This window comes from Labrus bergylta, chromosome 14, assembly GCF_963930695.1.
Source record: "Labrus bergylta chromosome 14, fLabBer1.1, whole genome shotgun sequence".
Taxonomy (NCBI): Eukaryota; Metazoa; Chordata; class Actinopteri; order Labriformes; family Labridae; genus Labrus; species Labrus bergylta.
In genome coordinates this window covers 7,983,808-8,002,368 of record NC_089208.1, presented here as the reverse complement: position 1 = coordinate 8,002,368, position 18,561 = coordinate 7,983,808, and the positions used below count along the sequence as shown (strand labels likewise).

The window sequence follows — 18,561 nt, the reverse complement described above, 5'->3', positions numbered from 1 at the left end:
TGGCGCTGTGGACTCATCCTCTTTCTGCTGAGCCGGATAATAAACAGAAAGTCTGTCAGAGAGAGCAGGCAGCACTCAGCAGCAGCAGCAGCAGCAGTGTTTGTAATATTTACTGTCGTTGATTTGTACTGCAATCCGTGGCATTATAACTCATAGTTTAAGTAATCAATCCTCTTCACTGCATTAAATATGTGTGACTGAAAACCTACTTCATGTGAGTAAAACTGGATCGGCTGCACAAGGTTCACATTCTCGGGATTTCTAAAGGAACCTCCTCCTGAATGTATTCAGTTTGAGCTCTCTACTAGTTTTGAAACCCAATGTGCATGTCGAAAGCACAGTGTGGAAACATTGTGACTCCTCTTTGAACTTAAATAAGTCAGCAGATAAAAAGCTCTAATGGTAACTGAGACTGGAAAATTGTGCAATTGAATAACTTAAAATATACAAATGTGACACAAAGGTGTTGTTGAAATAAACTTTTTTACCAAGGGTTTAAATAATGTTTTGGCAAAGTTAAAATTGTTGGTTTATTTAATGGAATTTGCTCATAGATTTCCCTCCCTACAGTAAGACTTAACACTGCTTTTTTTAATGCCTATTTGTAGCTAAATTCTTTGAGACAAGTCACCCACACTAAAGATTAGTGCTTTATAAATTTAAATAATGTATTAATTAATGGGGCTTTATTGATTATAATTCGTGTTTGCTTGAAACCTGACCGACTATACTTAATACCACCGATAGGGGGAGCTGCAACATGACACTTCACTGATAAAGTAAAGCAAAAATCCCAAAAATGGGTTATTTTGGCATTTATTTATCGATGTGTGTCTCTGTCTGTAACTTGTCTTTCTGTCTCACAGCAGGATGATCTCTCAGGTCTTCATCTTGTCCTCAAAGGGCGACCACCTCATCTACAAAGACTGTATCCTCCATTTATTGTCACGTACAAAACATGTATGTGACAGACCGATGAACCCTTCTTTCTTAATCAATATACACAATATATATAATATTTCATAGGCATACACTAGGTCTATCTACTTTATGTTACATCACATGTTGTTTTATATTAATATGATATATCCTTCTATTATACCATTTGACATCTGGTGTTATTCAGATTATTGCTGTTTTGATAGATAATATACTAGAGATACCTTTTTAACAATAAATCCTAAAAGTTCCCAACCAATCCTAATCCTGTTCTTACTAAGAAATCATTCTTATTCAACAAATCTTAACTTTGTCATCAGTCCGCGGAGAAGCAGGAAGTGATGCTGTCAATATTTTCTACGAGAAGGTCACAGCGCTGACTGGAGACCAGCCTCCAGTTGTCATGGTAACACTGTTTATGTGTGTGTGTGTGTGTGTGTTAGAATGTTTGGAGGCTCTGTACGCAGCATTCAATGATTGATGCGTCACGTTGGATAAATGAATGAAGTTGATGAAAATTGAATGAATTGTAGAATTCATTCAGAGGGTTGTACGTCACCTGCAGCTTCACTCTCACACATTCACAACATACCAATAAAACTATAATAAAAGAATAAAATGAATGAGTTCAACCAAAGCCGAATGAAGTCTCCACATTAACATCACGAGCGTCATGTTATTACTTTACATTTTACACCATGGACCTTAAACAGTCTTGAATTGTTTTTGTTTTTCAGAATCACAAAGATCTTCACTTCATCCACGTCAGACAGGGCGGGCTGTACTGGGTCGCCACGACAACAGCCGACTCCTCCCCCTTCACTGTCATTGAGTTCCTCAACAGGTACTTATATATGTATACATATTTATCCACAGATAGATAGTAGTGTTTATTCAGTACATACATGAGTTGAGAACATTAAAACGGTAAAAGGGAAAAGAAATAGGAAGTGTATTAAATCGGGGATGTTTTGTGATAAAGATCAGGATCATATTGGAACCTACAAAGAAACTACAGATCCATGGATTAAAAGAGTAAAAAATGAAAACAGTTACTTTTTAGAAGTAGTTACAGAGAAAGCAGGAGAATAAGACCGTTTTTTTCTTCTTCTGAAAACACACCTGATAAAAGGTGGGGTCATCTTATATTTGGGTGATTACAGTACTTGAGTAAATCTAGTCAGTATATTTCCAGCACTGCTCATTTAAAGCTGTAATACAGTTAGATGGCTGATTTTATGTCACAATCTGCTGTTCACTTGAAGAAGTAAATCTAGAAATATGAAAATCCTTATCCTTATTCATTAAAATATTGACCCTAAACACACACAGGAAGCTTGGGAGTGATGTTTATTTAATGATTAGTTGTAATGAGTTAACAGGGAGGATGAAGCCGTTTGTTTCTCTCTGTGTGACTCTGTGTTTTCAGACTAACAGCTCTGGTCAAAGATTACTGCGGCAGCCTGTCTGAGAAGTCTGTGCAGATGAACTTTGCTCTCATCTATGAGCTGCTGGACGAGGTGGTGGTGAGTGTCTTTGTCTCAGGTAGCTCTCCTATGAAAGTCGTAAGGTACCCCACCTTAAAGGGATACTTCACCCGTTGAAACATGAATCTGTACTGACATTGGGTCATATATGTAGTAGAAATGTGAAATACATTTTGAAGTTGGTGCCTTCTTGACTCAGAAAAGGCAGAAAGTGTATTTTTGGCTCATGTGGGTGAAAGACACCTAATCCCAGAATGCACAGCACCGCAGGCCACTCCCACTAAGGTCCTCGATTTCAGAATCAGAATCAGAAATACTTTATTAATCCCAGAGGGAAATTCGATCGTTACAGTTTCTCCAAAATATACAGTATAGCAGTAGAAATATAGTAATAAAAACATTTACAGACATATTTACTTCAACACGAGGCCATTTCCAGATTCCGAGATTTCTACAAGAATTGATCTTGGAAATTCCTGGCAGAAAACAGACTCTATGTCCGTGTCCATAGACAAACAGTGAGAGCACCGACACTACCAGACTGCCTCAGCTTAAGCCGGCCCCCGGCTCCTCGTCCTCAATGCCGCCAACAGGCAGGCCTTATGTCTTCGCTGCTGAGCTGGCAGCGGCCGATGGCGGCCAGCAATATAGCCGCCAGACGGTTGCTGCCGACAGGCCGGTCTTGTGTCGTGGCGGCGGACGTTAAGTTTTGATTCTGGGAGTTCCCACCCACTGATCTGTGATTGGTCTGTAGCTTCAGTGGTCGAAAATATGAGGAACTAGTTTTGTAGTTTCACCCCGCTAACCGGAACAGCTTCCAGTGACGCAATATGACAATATTTGCGTCACTGGAAGCTCCTTTTCAGACTTAGAAATAGAGAACTTTCCAGTCTCAGGGAGAAATGAGGGCTGGGTGCACGACCTTTCGAAAATACTACCAGTTTACTGCTGATACAGTGCTTAATGCAAGTGGGTGAAGTATCCCTTTAAATATACAGCCAAAAAAACCACACCAGGATTACTGTGTTGCTAACTACTGCTACCATCAGAGCAGGACTGAAGCGGACATCTTTTGAGCAATAATAAAATACTTTTAGTGATGTAGGGTTGTCGCAGTACTAGAATTTTAAACTTTGATTCTTGTAATAACCAAACATTGCAGATGAATTCCCCTACACAGTCTACATTTTACAAAGACATTGCCAACATATTTGTGTAATTTAGACAGTGTCACCACCTCTGCTCTTTGTTTGTTTGTAAGAGAAATAAACATAACTTTAGGTTCTTTATGAGACGCCAAAAAAGAACTTGAGAAAGTATTTACCGACCTGTGAATCTGAACAGACCACAGCTGCTCTCTTCCTCTCGCTGAAGCTTTTGGTTGCAAATACGACTGAAGATGTAATGTTTGGTACTTTTCGATACTACTGATCATTGAAATATCAGAGATTGTATCGTTTTAAAACATGTGCTAAAAGTTTTTGATTAATTGAAACATTTGAAAACCTTAGAGACGAGTGGCTGCAACATCTGAATTCTTAATTTATCTGTGTGTGTGTGTGTGTGTGTGTGTGTGTGTGTGTGTGTGTGTGTGTGTGTGTTGGTGGGTCAGGACTTTGGTTACATCCAGACCACATCTTCTGACGTCCTGAAGAACTTCATCCAGACTGAGGCGGTCTCCTCTCGACCGTTCAGCCTGTTCGACCTCAGCAACGTCGGCCTGGTACGTTATAACTAAAAACATCAGCTTGACATGATTCTGAATTTATCGTCGTCATTAAAAGTCTCTCTTTGTATTGTTCATTCTTTTAAGTAGCCCTTTTTGTTGGCCATGTCTTTTTGTTGTTCTTTAGTTTGGAGCAGAGACACAGCAGAGTAAAGTAGCCCCGAGCTCTGCGGCCACCAGACCAATCCAGACCAGCAGAGAGCAGGTACCCAACGTCTCACCTGTAGACCTGAGGAAGCTGAACGTAAAGCCACAGACAAAACATAGAACCTAAAAAATTAAAGATTAGTCAGCCCTGGAACATTTTTTTTCCAGGAGGGGAAGTCCTTCAAGTCTCTGGGGAAGTACTTGAATGGGAATTTTGAGATTTGCATCAATTTCCACGAGTATATTTTCGTCTTTAGAGACATGATCATGAACAAACTGGGGACAAGAGCAGGTTGATGATGTCCCTTTGTTGGCCTCCTTCACATGTCTGACATTTGATTTAAATGCCTGAACTCTGAGTGTTAACTCTTCGCTCAATGTCGCTCAAAGAATCAGAATCACTCTTATTGCAAAGTACATGTACACATACAATAAATAGTTCTCAGAGTTTCAGTGCAACATCAATTAATGTAGAAAAAGAAGTAAACAGCTATGAGAAAGCAGTACTTGTACTGTCTTAAATACAATAAGATAAAAAAAAATACAATAAGCAATATAAAATCAAATAGTAAAACCCTAAAAGAAAAATTCTGCTGGTTTTAATCGTCGATCTGGATGAAGAGACGTCTGTCAGCCAGCTTTCAGTTGAATATCTGGACAAAAACAAATTCTCTGAACTTTGACGTTGTTTTTGATTCTCAGATTGAGAACCACGCCGGGTTTTCAGTAAATCAATAAGTTAAAACTAAAGAAAGTAAATTGATGATCTTTGATAACCCTGTCGTGTAATTGAATTAAAACAGGTCGTACATCTGCTGCTTCATAAATCCTACTTTTCTGTGACAGTTCATGAACAGAGTTTAGGTTTTACACTCTTTGTTGCAGATGTCTCCAACCTTACTTCATCTGAGAACTACTTAAAAAAAAAAAAAAAAATGAAAGTGGCCAAGAGCTACTTGCATCACATTGCCTGCATTTATTTACACAGCACACATCAGCTGAATTAAGCTGCTGTTTGTACACGTATGAAATTGCAATACCCAACGCTTATCAATAATCTTAACTTCACATCAAGGTCCAAGAAAAAGAACATGACTATTTTACACTTCTTATTGTGCCACATAGTAAGCTATGTTGCTGAAAATTCACATCAATGTCCAAGAAAACATTCCTACTTTACACTTGTTTTTATGGGCTAAATATATGAATAGTGGGAAGAGGTGCATTTACAGTTGTCAGATTTTGGGATCTTCTGGGATCTGACTGAGTCAAAGAACATAAACTCATGTGCTGGTTGTCGTAGAAACCCTAGAGCCTCAAATGTTACTCAAAGTTTAAGGAGATGCAGACATTTTAATGTTTATAATTATCAATAGGAAGTCAGAGTTGTTCAATGCATGTGGCATCATGTTTGAGTTGTTTTTTACGGGGGCTGGGTGTTCAGTTTAATGTTCCAGTAAATAGTCACGTCCCCGCTGGACTTCCTGAAACCAAAAAAGAAAATTTTCCATTGATGGGCTTTTTTTTTTCTTCTTTTGTGTCTTTCTGTTTTTTTCCAGGGAGGGAAGAGTGAGATATTTGTGGACGTGATAGAGAGGATGTCGGTCGTCATCGGCTCCAACGTGAGTAACAAAACGTGATATAAACAGCCATTACTGGAACACTGACATTTAGAATAACAATTTTCTTGATTTGATCAGAGGAGATCAAATGAAATGTTGCACAGAGAGGTTCAAGATTTGACTAAGTTTCAACTCTTAACTAGTTGAGTCTTTTAAATACAGTGGAAGTAAACATACAGTCATGGTCTTATAATCAAGCAGACATATATATTCATGTCTTTTTATTAGTACCATTATTTATGATGTTATATAATGTTTCAGACTCTTCTCTCCAGGTGCTCAGAGAGAAACAGTAATAAAGAAAACAGTATTTATTCATTGACCTGGTTTCTCTGTCTGCTGCTGCTGCTGCTGCTGCTGCTGCTGCTGCTGCTGCTGATGATGATGATGATGATGATGATGATGCTTTGTGCTGCAGGGAGTGGTGATGAAGGCCGACATCGAGGGAGAGATCAAAGTCAAGTGCTACATGCCGAGCTGCTCAGGTGAGATTGATCGCATCAGGTGTACAGACTGCTGATATCAAAACTCCAGAAAATTGAGCTGCATATGAGAACACAAACCGCCTCATTTTTCACCCTGACTTTTACTCAGAATTTTTTCCTGCCTCGGCCTTGATGTGAAAATATGATTGAAACATATACACTAATAGTATATTAGTATTCTATTAGTGAGGAAGTATTCAGGGAAATTCACAGCAAGGCAGATGGTAGGGGTGCTGATACAGTGAATACATTGAATTACACAAAGCATTTATAGAAAGTCAAATAAATGTCAGCATGGCTCTGGACTCGTATGAGAAGGGCTTTAGCTTGACCGTCTGTTCATTCCTCAGCACTGTTCCTGTTGACTCTGAACTGACTCTGTTTGTGTCTGTAGTCTCTCTCTCTCCTGTGCTACATTCAAAGTCGATCAGTTAATTTCAGTTTCAAAGCTACAAGTGTGTTTTTATGATCTACTTGACATTTAATAATCCAATAATTGTGCTGCAGTTTGTTTGAGTTGAAAAGACAAAAGTTCAGAAGATGTTGAACTGGATTGTATGTTTTATAAACTTTATTATGTCGCTTCATTTTCATCATTGGTCAATTTTAGAACTGCAGCGATGAGCAGATTTATTCACTTAAAGGAAAGTAAGGTTAGCACCATTTTTAATATATATCAATTGTTTTGAGCAATTGTTCATTTAATCACATACTTATTTTATCTAAAGTGAAATAACTTTCTGCTTGTCTTTGTCAATGATGACGCTAAATGTCCATTTTTTTGGTTATGAACTGTTGGTTGTCCAATAAAAGCTGTTAAGGTATCTCTTAATAGACCAAAAAGATTAATTCATTTTAAATAATGCGCATATGTTTCAGGGTTTTTTGTGTTCTTATAATTTTTTTATTATTATATTTACCTTTTATCATACAGACAAAACAAAGTTCAACAACAGCATATGTGTCTGTAATTAGGACAAGAGTTTGTCAATTTTATTTTCAGTTTCAGTCAAACAGCAACGAATGTCCGTTCTTTGTTTGCGTTGATGTCAGAATAAAACAGAAAATCATTTACCTATTTTTGCATCCAAAGGCAGAAGTTTGTCTTTGACTTGCATATTCAAATGTGTTCAACATCACAAGGTAACACACGAGGTACCACTTTTATAAAAACCATCAAACACACTTAAGAAACACAACATATACACAATAACAGAATCAAAACAGACACAACAGAGCGACATTAAAGCAAGGAACCAGGTTCTTATAGTGAATAGGGGTGTTTCATAATAATATAAAGTGCTTTGCCTGGATCTTTAGTTTACTAATAAAAACCTGCTGCTAAATCTGATTTAAAGGAGCACTATGGAGTTTTGGTGGAGAAATGTCAAATTTGGAGAAGTGTACTGATTATGTGGTTTTTAACTCTCTACACAAACCGTCCTCAGAGGAAAATTTTGTCCCTGTAACACTGTTTGAAGATAAAATGCTACATGAGAAGTTATGGAGGAGGGTCTGCAAAAGTGAAAGCGTAACTCTCCTGGTAGCTTTTTAGCTCCAAACAGTGTTCCAGAGATCCATTTTTCCTTTGATTAAAGTTTGAGTATTAAGTTCAGAAAATATAAAATTGTTTCACTTCTCCTACTTTCAAATGTCACCACCAAAACTCCACAGTGCTCCTTTAATCATACACAATCGATGAATACATCTGATATGGCAATAGTTTCCATCTCATCTTTTCAGATACTGATTATAGGATTTTTTTTTTTTAATTTTTCCAGTCAGATTCAGAGGACATTATAGAAAATAACATTTTGCTTTTTTGTTTTTATCTGGACAGTTTCACTTTATATGTCAGGACTTGACATAAACAGAAATGCATCAACTAACCCACATTATCGTCACAGTTAATTAAAAACAATCTGAAGCAGGACTTTATGAGGGAGGGTATTTAATTAAAACTCTCTGTTGATGTTAAAAGGTGTTTCTGTTTGAACAATACAATCTCTGTTCATTCAAAGATTGATCGTATCAAAAGAAAAAAAAACATAAAACAGACTGCACTGTCTAAATCCTAAACGTATTTGTGAAACATTGAAGACTTATTAGTGTAATTCAGACAGTGTGCAGGAGTCGGCCTGCCATTTTTGGTAAATAAAAATAAGAAATGACCCACTACTGGTTGACTTCAGATTCAGATTTAGATTCTTTATTGTCCCACAAGGGGAAATTTGTGTTGCAGCAGTCGCACACAGAAGACAAGAAACACGAGGACAACATCACCATAAAAAATAAACGGAAAATAATTTAAAAAATCAGACAGCGCAACAAAATAGAAAACATAATAAAACGTAGCAATAAAATCAGTGAAGAGCTCATACCAAAATGGGAATTCCTACCAAGTTATTAAAGTGCGAAGTGAAGTTGTGCAAATGTGCAATTCAAGTGCAAAAAAGAGCAACAATTGGCTCATTGTTTTTGTGACTTGTATTTTTGTTGCCATGGTATCAAAACAGGTATCCACGTCGTCATTTTAAATACAATATCAAAGTTTAAAAATCCTAAAATGATGTCCTGATTTTACAGAAATGCGGATCGGCCTGAATGAAGAATTCAGCATTGGCAAGTCACAGCTCAGAGGTGAAACACACACACACACACACGCACACATGCACACATGCACACACACAAGTCTGGTCACAGATTTGAATGAAACTGCTACTGCCACCTCAAAATGTGAAACAAATAAATGAATGAATGTAAATAACTCAAACCCACCAGAGCACCTGTAGTCATATTAAAACCAAACCTTAACCTGTCACCTTCTCTTTCTTTAGTTTCCATCATAATTTAAAGAGTGAAAACAACAATAAGTCAGTTTTGTTGTTCTCATGTTTTAAATCCACAGCGACACACACAGCATGTTTTTAATCCGTCAACAGGATGACTTCATTTCCTCCATCTTTTAATTTCCTGCAGTTGAGTTTTATAGAGGCTGACAGCACCGTCCAAACACTTACGCTCGTGTGTCTTTACTTCACTGTTTATTTGTTCACCTTTTTTTTTTTTTTCAGGCTGGATTTAGACAGCTCATCTGCGTCTTTGAAATCTGCACTTTCTCTAATTATTCTTCAACATCGTTATGAATGATGATGTTATTGCCTTTATTATAGATTTATTTGTCTTTGTTCCATTCTCTTTTTTCATAGATTTAACAGGACAGTGATACAGGAGTCATTGTTTACGAGTAAAAATGTCTGAAAAGTGAGGCAACAGTTTGAACCAGAGCATTAAAATCCTCCTCAGTGAGTCGAGGATTTGGTTTTATCTGGTCTAAAACGTGTCTCACTCTACTCTGCAGGGGAATCTTTCATGTTGTTTCAGGTGTTTGGGTCTCTGATTTTTTTTTTTTTCCCTGTGTGTTTTCCCGTCCTCAGGTTACGGCTCTTCTGTTCGTGTCGACGAGTGCAGCTTCCACCAGGCGGTCCGACTGGATGAGTTCGACAGCAACCGGATCCTCCGCCTGTGTCCCAGTCAGGGAGAGGTGCTCTCAAAATACTCACTGTGTTACTGCATTTCATTTCTTCTCGTCCTGTCTCTGTGATAACTCTGCAAAACGTCCATCAAACAACAATCACTGAATGTCAGCAAATCCACACACTTAAATATCGACTCACTGGAGCGCTGGTGGCTCAGTGGTTAGTGTGCGCGCCCCATGTACAGAGGCTGTAGTCCTCCAAGCGGGCAGCCCGGGTTCTAATCCGACCTGTGGCTCCTTTCCCGCATGTCGTTCCCCACTCTCTCTCTCTTTCTCTCCCTGATTTCCGACCCTATCCACTGTCCTATCTCTACAGTAAAGGCATTAAAAGCCCAAAAAAAAAATTACGACTCACTGTATGCATGGACTGATATGTTCATTGACAGATTTAAAGACTTACTAACTCTTTCACAGATGATTATCTGACTAATTCATGGATTTACAGAATTGTTTACACACTTAATATCTGATTATTGACTTTGTATAAATGATTAAAGGATTCATCAGAGGACTCAGGATTTGTTCACTGACGTCTTTATGACTCGTTTACTAACCTTATTTAAGGTCTTTTTTTCCGATTTATTTGAGGACTTGTTTCCTGACTTATATAAAGGAACACACCTAACGCTCATTACCAAGGTAACTGGTGTTTAACTTTAGTAACCTAGCAACATTTAACGCATGTGAGAAGCACTCTGAAACTGAGGAAGTGAGACAGCGTTAAAAATAAACAGCGAAGGCAGTAATAGCCAGAGACAGAATTATTTACATCAAGATTTATTGACTGACTTTTTTTTTTTTGGACAATTGAAAAACTTATGGACTTACTGATGAACTACCCCATGGGGTTATCACGATACTATATATATGTTTAACTTTGATATGATTTTAGTAAAAATCAAACAATTTAGTTGTGTTTTGATACCATGGCAACAAAAATAAAAGTATGCACCCAATACTTTTAATGACCAAGAACTGCACTGTTTGAATTGTACTAATACGTATATTGACAATGTTTTGTAACAGCTTCCTTCCTCTATTACACATTCATTATCAATTTTAAACTCAACAGGTGACTGGATGGATTTTTGCCAAATCATTATTCCTCTGTCTTCCTCTTCATCTTCTTCTTCTTTTCTTTTTCGCAGCAAACAGTGATGCAGTATCAGCTGAGTGATAATCTGCCCTCAGCTCCTCCTTTCAGACTCTTCCCGACAATCGAGAGAGACAGCGGAGGAAGGTACACTCACTCACACACTCAAACTCTCTGCTCCTAAAGTCATGTTTGCATGCATTAAATCTTTGAACCCTTTGGCAATCATTGTCTATCGCCGTCTGACAGACGATACATGCACCTCAGAATGGATGTTAATTACTCCATAATTCTGTTGATCAAGCGGTTAGCGTTGAACGAATTCCAGGCAAGACTTCCTTTGAGTGCGGCATTAACGTCCGCTGTGTACACACTGTCATTTCTTGGTCAATAACATCCCGGAGAAGCGCCCCTTCGTCTGTTGAGTTTTAGTTCAACAGTAGAATATAATGTCCTGTTTCCACTAAGTGTTCCAGTTTGATTTGGTACGGTACGCATTTATTGGTGTTCTCACTGTCAAAAGTTGGGAATGGTACCAAAAAAACTGATCTGTACTGTCCTACTTTTTTCTTCCCTTCTTTTGGGGTGCCGATCCGACCCTAAAGGGTGGAGGTAGACGCGCTGCAGCCTGTTGATTGGTCAAAAGAATAGTCACTTCCCAACTTACAATGTACAGCTCCACAATAAAACATGCTCTGAGTTCTAAATGTATTTCTCCTTGACTGTATAAAAGGATGGACGTCACATCTCCATCTCCTCCTGTTGTAAAACATTTAAGCCAAAGTACTCCTGCCACGACTGCTGACATTTTGTTCTGGTGAAATAATTTTGGAGCCAATCTAAGAAGTAAAGATCGGCAGGTGGAGCCGCCAAAATTGAAGTCCCGCCCCTTTCTTTAACAAAAACCTACACATGAAACTTAGCGATAAAAGGTCAAAGATCCCTCAGGTGGGTGTGGCCCACAGCAGATCAGATTGTCATGTTGGTTAGAAGCAGACAGTCACTGTTATCGAAGGTTCAAAGACTCCTATGTTAGTGTTTGTAACAGTTCCTCTTACTGTTCCTCCTCTAAGCTGATAACAAATTGACGCAGGAGTCTCATTTGTCAACAGAGCTGTCAATCATGGTGTTACATCCGCTGTTTTTGGCATCAAGTAACTAATTAAAACTAAACTTTAAAAAAAAGTACACTTGGGCATTAAAAAGCATGATAAGAACAAACTACAGACAGAAACCATGTTTGATCAAAATGTGACATGTATTTCAAAATCAAAGTTTGTCCCATGTCCCATCTGTAAAGATGGAGGAGGCGGGGCTTATGTCCTGATCTGCAGTCATTCAGCAGAGGGAGCTCCACATTTTTGGGATTTACTCCCAGGGGAATGTTGTTCCGTCCATCTTTGTAAATGATAAATGGACTTAAGCTTGTAAAGCACTTTTCTAGTCTTCTGACTACTCAAAGCGCTTTTCACACCACAGGTCACACTTACACATTCACACACTGATGGATTACTATGTAAAGTGACCATCAGAAGTAACTAATCCCATCCTTACACATTAATACACCGCTGATGAAGCAGCGGAAGCATCAGACATGTTGCTGCAGGAGCTGGGGATCGAACCCCCAACCTTCTGGTTGAGAGATAACCGTCTCTACCAATTGAACCATCAGCTGCAGTCTATGGTGTTTCCTCATGCTGATTGTTTTTCATATATTTTGGTATTCTTACACCTAAAACTAGAAGTCTAAAAATGTGAAATAAAAACACCACAACCTGAAAATGTAGATTTGATATACATGGATATATTTTTCCTTTTTCTTTTGCAGGCTGCTGATGTATCTGAAGGTCCGCTGTGATCTGCCACCAAAGAGGTCAGTTTGTATGTACTTACTCTAAAACCAGATATATCAGGGAGCTATGTTATGTGCTTGTTAAACAATTACCTCGTTAAGTCCAGTGATACCAAATTCAGGAGATAAGCGCCTCTAAAAAGTCACCAGATTAATCAGAATGAACCAGAAAAGTTCTGGTACACTAATCTTTTTGATTTTTTGGACATTTTTTTTAATCTTAACTTTGTTCATAAAAAGTTTGTGATTTAGCCTCTTAGAGAATCAGTTATTTAGATAATAACCTTTCAAATGAGACAAATGGTTAGGGTTAGGGTTACTTTAGGGTTGTACTTTAGTAGGCTTTGGTCTGACAGGTGATCACTCAGGTACACCGTGTACATAAACATACTGAGGATTAGTGCATGTTGATGTTGCTGATGATGTCATTGTTCCCACAGCGCTGCCATCAACGTGTGTGCGTCTGTCCCTGTCCCTAAAGGCTCTGTGAGGTGAGCTGCTTCATTCAAATCAGCTGCTGGTCTCTCGTGTTTGTTATGAAAATGAGTCTGTATGTAAAAACTCACCTGGCTGCAGACCTGAGTCCGTTCTGCTCCGCTTCTATCAGCTATTATTTGAATATGACTTGATGTTTAGGTCCTCCATAGCTGTTGTGTCTATAAGCTCTGTGAACAAAAAGAGAAATGTTTCAGTCCAGACAGAAAGTTGTTTACAGGCAGAGAGGTCCTGTTTCTACGGACAAGAATCAAATGTTGAAAACTGTTAATTTTTAGAGGGCAGCTGGGTTTTTGAATATGAAACAACATTAACAAAGTAGGTCGCCTTATAGAGCAGAATGAGGCGCTCCTTATTTGTTATTTAAAACTTATGGAAATGTAAGTCAATGATTCGTGGACCGTCAGTTTCCCTGACATGAGGTGGAGCTTTCAGTTTTCTGATGCAGCAATACTTTGAGACAAGTTAGAGAGGTAAGACCTTTTAGAGAACGTCCACATTAAGCAGCTAAATTTAACTTAGTAAGAAATGTGTCTCTCTTTAATTTCACACTCCATCCAGACTAAAAACAATCATCTGGTTGTAGCTGTGACTTCCTCTTAAAACATGGATGATCTATCCCTTCAATGAGAGTGAAATGGCCTCTTATAACCACCTACTGTTTATCCAAAGAGACCGGTCTGACCTTTCTATCGGGTTGAGAGGAGTGGTGCAAACCAGAGTTGTCAAGATACGAGAATTTAAAACTTAGTGATGATACTAAATCAAACAATGTCGGTAACAATTTCAATACTACAGCGTGGGTTCTCTCCGGGTGCCACGGCTTCCTCCCACAGTCCAAAGACGTGCTCGTTAGGTTAATTGGTGACTCTAGGTTGCATGTAGGTGTGAATGTGAGTGTGCCTGGTTGTCTGTCTCTACATGTCAGCCCAGATTGTAACCCGCCTCTCGCCCAATTACAGCTAGGATCGGCTCCATCCCCCCCGCGACCCCAAACGGTAAAAGCAATGTAGATGATGGATGCAAAAATATAAATCCTCACACCTAGTGCCAATTTCAAACTCCTGCACACTGTCTAAATTACGCAAATATACATACATATAGGAGCCGTTTTTGTCACTGTTTTGTAAGCGAGCAGCAGACTTAAATTTAATGTGAGCAGTAACTGGGAGCCAGTGTACTAATGTGTACTTATGTGTTTGTGTAAATAAATAGAAGAAATACTGTGTTCATATATCACCAAGAACACAGTATTTCTACTTCTTATGTAACAATGGTCTTTGTGAAAAAACCTGTTTTCACACATGCACTTCTGAAAATGTCTAGAAATGTCAGGACAGACTGCCCCTGAAATCTTCCCGAGTTGCTCTCTCGGTGAGCAGTAAAGGTATGAAACAGCTTTAACATGTACTCAAAGATAGAACCGCTCACTCAACCCTTGTGTGATGTACACATCATATGATGTTGACTTCAGGAGGAACATTTTACTAGGAGGCCGGCAGGAAAAAGAAGAAGAAGAAAAAAAAAAAAGAAGTTCCGTGTGCATCGACACATGGACGAGCTGCGTGTGTGAAGGATGATGTTCAAAATAAATTGGCCTGTCAGAGGTTTGCATCTTTGTGCATCCACGGGCAGGCTGCGTTGAAATAAGAAATAACAAACCCCTCCAGGGTCTTTGTTTTAATTCACATCTCAAGAAGCACAAAGCTGCTGTGATTGCCTGCCAAACTTTAAAAAAAAAAAAAACACATACAGTTTGAAACCATGATGCACAAAAACACACAAACACACAAACACACCAAAACGCCCTGACTGAAGCTCTGTGGTTGAATGATGCTGTGACAGAGTGAAATCATGTGAAAGCTCTCAACTGGATTATCAATCAAATCACTGTGTGTGTGTGTGTGTGTGTGTGTGTGTGTGTGTGTGTGTGTGTGTGTGTGTGTGTGTGTGTGTGTGTGTGTGTGTGTGTGTGTGTGTGTGTATTGTGGGTTCAGTTTGTCTCAAGAGCTCAGCAGCCCAGATCAGAGTGCCGAGCTGAAGCAGCAGAGTCGCGCTGTTGAGTGGAAGATCCCCCGCTTCACTGGAGGAACACAACTGTCTGCACTGTTCAAGGTTATTATGAACACAAACACACACAATCACACGTATTGATACTTTTGGTAAAGGACACGAAACCTGCTGTTATCGGCAAAAGGTTTGTTGCCAAGTTTTTGCTAAAAGCCCTAACCCTTTTTAGAAAAGGAGCAAAATGTGTCTCCTTGTTTACAATTGAATCACGTATCATATTACCAAGTTCTTGCAAATATACTTAGCCCTATAACATGCTAATGTAAGACGGCAACATTTTTTAATATTATGACATCATCTCATGAACTTACCCGTCAGTCTAAATACAGCCCATTGACTGTATATTAAGATGGACAGAGCAACAGCTGCCTGGGAGTGAAGCCGAGATATTTAGAGCTCCCCCTGCTGACTGGCTGCAGTATAGGTCATAAACCCCGCCTCCGCCATGTAAACAGAAGGGATGTTGGTCAATCCTTTAATTTAAAACGCACGTAAAAATCATTTTTGTCATCTTTAAAAAAATCTGCAGTATTTATTGCCTAGAAATGATGTGTAAAGTTTAGTTTTTTACAAAAATAAGACATTACAATTTGACCTGCTACATTGGCAGTTTGTTACAGCTACAAGCCCTGTAGACCTTTTTCTATATATTTTTATATATGAAGTTAGATGTTTATTTGGATTTGTCAGGTTAAAGTAGCTTACATCAAGTTTAATAAAATAGTTTTGACTAGATGTTAGACAAATAGACTTGGTAAGATTTGAGTTTTGGTATGTTTTAATTTGTGAAAATAAACAACTGCTTATTTGCACCAATCATAGATAGAAAGATTTACTTTATTGATCCCAAACTGGGAAATTGTGGTCATCATGTCTTTAAAGGAAATTGAGCAGGGAATGATCAGGGAATCAGTGCACCTTTAAAATCAAATGTTTTCTTATGCTTGTTCACTGGATTTAATCTATTTAGAGCAGCATTTTTACCTGATGACAAATACATTCTTTTTAATCATGAAAAAGCCTGTTGCTGCTCAATAAACAAAAGATCATGATTATTACTGTTTTATGGTCCTCTTGTCTGCTCCAGCTGGAGGTCCCTGGTCTCAGCTCGGCCTCCATGTTGGAGGTCGGTCCAGTCGGTCTGAGCTTCGAGCTGCCTCAACTCACTGTCACAGGGCTTCAGATCCGCTTCCTCCGCCTGTCACCCGTCCAGCCCGGCCCGTCGCAGCGCTGGGTCCGCTATGTCACACACTCTGACTCCTACATCATCAGAGTTTAACCCCCAAAAACCTCTGCTTCAAAGTACCCGTCAGTTTTATGATGGAGCTGCAGGAAAATCTGGTTTATAGACTTTGGGGCCATTATACAGTTCATGTTTTATCTGTACATTTCTTTGGCTCCAATGAGAACATGTTATTCTGTTTTTGTGTTTGAATTTATCTCAGCTCAACAGATAATAATACAATGTACCTTTATTTGTTTGTGTTTAAATAAAATATGAAGCCATGTGTTATCTTTACATGATCATGTGTTTGTGTTTTTGTTTGTTCTCATGGAAGTTTGATACATTTTAATACCATGTGTTTTAAAACGATACAATCTCTGTTACTTTAAATATCTATCGTTTTAAATAAACATGAAGACGTCACACAAGACCGGTGTGTATGCCAGGAATGAATTCATACAATTGCAGATACACTCCTGCACAAAAGTACTGGACACATTTCAGTACAGAACATATTCTGACATGCTTGGAGGACAACAGCCTCCGTACATTGGGTGTGCGCACTAATCAGTAGTCTACAGATGATCCACATATACTTTTAATTTATCCAACAACTTGTTCAGATTCTCTTTAAGATTTAATGGTTTTTCAAAGTAGCTTTTAACCTTTTAAAAATAAGATAAACACTTTATTACTTTTATTAATCCCACAGCGGGGACATTTTAAGTGTTAACAGCAGCAAAGCAAATGCAAGCAGAAAAACTGCACTGATAATTAAAAAGTTAAAGAAAAAAACTGTTTGAGTTGCGCACAGTGCACAACAAGGTTGATGTTTTAAGTCAATTTAAAGTTCGGACCCATTAAAGGAATAGTTCAGAAACCTAAGGAGGATGAGGGTGAAGATGAGTCTTTTTTTCCGGATGCAGGTCTTGCAGTGCATGCTGCAGCTTCATACCTGACAGACATGAAGCTGGTTTAAATCTCATCTCAGGCTTTTGCTGTCAACAAGAAATTACTCAAAAAAATACTCAGCAAATAACAACTGACAGACACATTAAAAAGCAAGCATGAAGTGAAGACAATATGATTAGTTTACCATTTTCAGTGTATCCATGGGCGGTTCTAGGCAGGGGCCAACAGGGGCCAGTGCCCCTGTAACACTTGGTCCCCCCTGTGGCCACCCCTACAAAAGGAAGAGCCTCCCCTAATAACACATACACTGTATTGGACTCAACAACCAGACTCACAATCTAGTATTAAATACTGTTACTGAAACAAATATAATACATGGTATTTAATGTTGTGCACTATTATTGGCACACACACATATATATATATATATATATATATATTTTTTTTTTTTTTTTTTTTTAAAGCCATCATCTTCGTCTATTTTTCATCTGGGTTTAATTTTCCCCTCTGACAAAACAACTGGCCCCAGTTTGGCCCCTCTCAGTAAAAGTGGTCTAGAACCGCCACTGAGTGTATCACTCTTCATCAAGTATAAATTTTCCAGCGTTAGCACTGCAAATGTCCCCACTGTGGTAACTTTAATTTATTTTTTTAACAATTATATTTTTTTACCAATTATATGTTTGATACATTTATTGATGCAATGTCAAGTATAGGATATTCGGCAGAATCAAACCAAGAAACCTAACAATCAGAACCACAATCTGTTTTTATTGCCAAGTACATGACACATACACATACAAGGAATTTGTCTTGGTGACTTTTGATGCAATACAACTGTTTCTTTAGCATGTGTGCAAAATGTGGGTAAAATACCAAAAGACAAAGACAAATGGTATAAATGACACAACTTAACAAGCTGTAGACCTAAATCAGGCAATACTGAGAAAGTCGCTATAATAGCCTATAT

The 18,561-nt window shown here is 38.4% G+C and overlaps 1 protein-coding gene across 2 annotated transcripts; it reads left to right on the top strand.

Annotated features, from left to right (window-relative positions):
• The first annotated feature begins 51 nt into the window (after window positions 1–51).
• Window positions 52–16,978, top strand: ap4m1 (adaptor related protein complex 4 subunit mu 1). Of its 2 annotated transcripts, none has more exons than XM_065963216.1 (16): window positions 52–214; window positions 870–928; window positions 1,260–1,345; window positions 1,677–1,783; window positions 2,369–2,465; window positions 4,039–4,149; window positions 4,280–4,357; window positions 5,859–5,921; window positions 6,340–6,406; window positions 8,993–9,046; window positions 9,844–9,950; window positions 11,093–11,184; window positions 12,866–12,910; window positions 13,330–13,380; window positions 15,382–15,499; window positions 16,542–16,978. In XM_065963216.1, coding segments are annotated over exons 1-16 (1,329 nt in total). In that variant the 5' UTR covers window positions 52–212; the 3' UTR covers window positions 16,734–16,978. The 2 variants fall into 2 exon arrangements, with proteins under 2 accessions (XP_065819288.1, XP_065819289.1); XM_065963217.1 differs by having other exon boundaries at window positions 867–928.
• The last annotated feature ends 1,583 nt before the right edge of the window (window positions 16,979–18,561 follow it).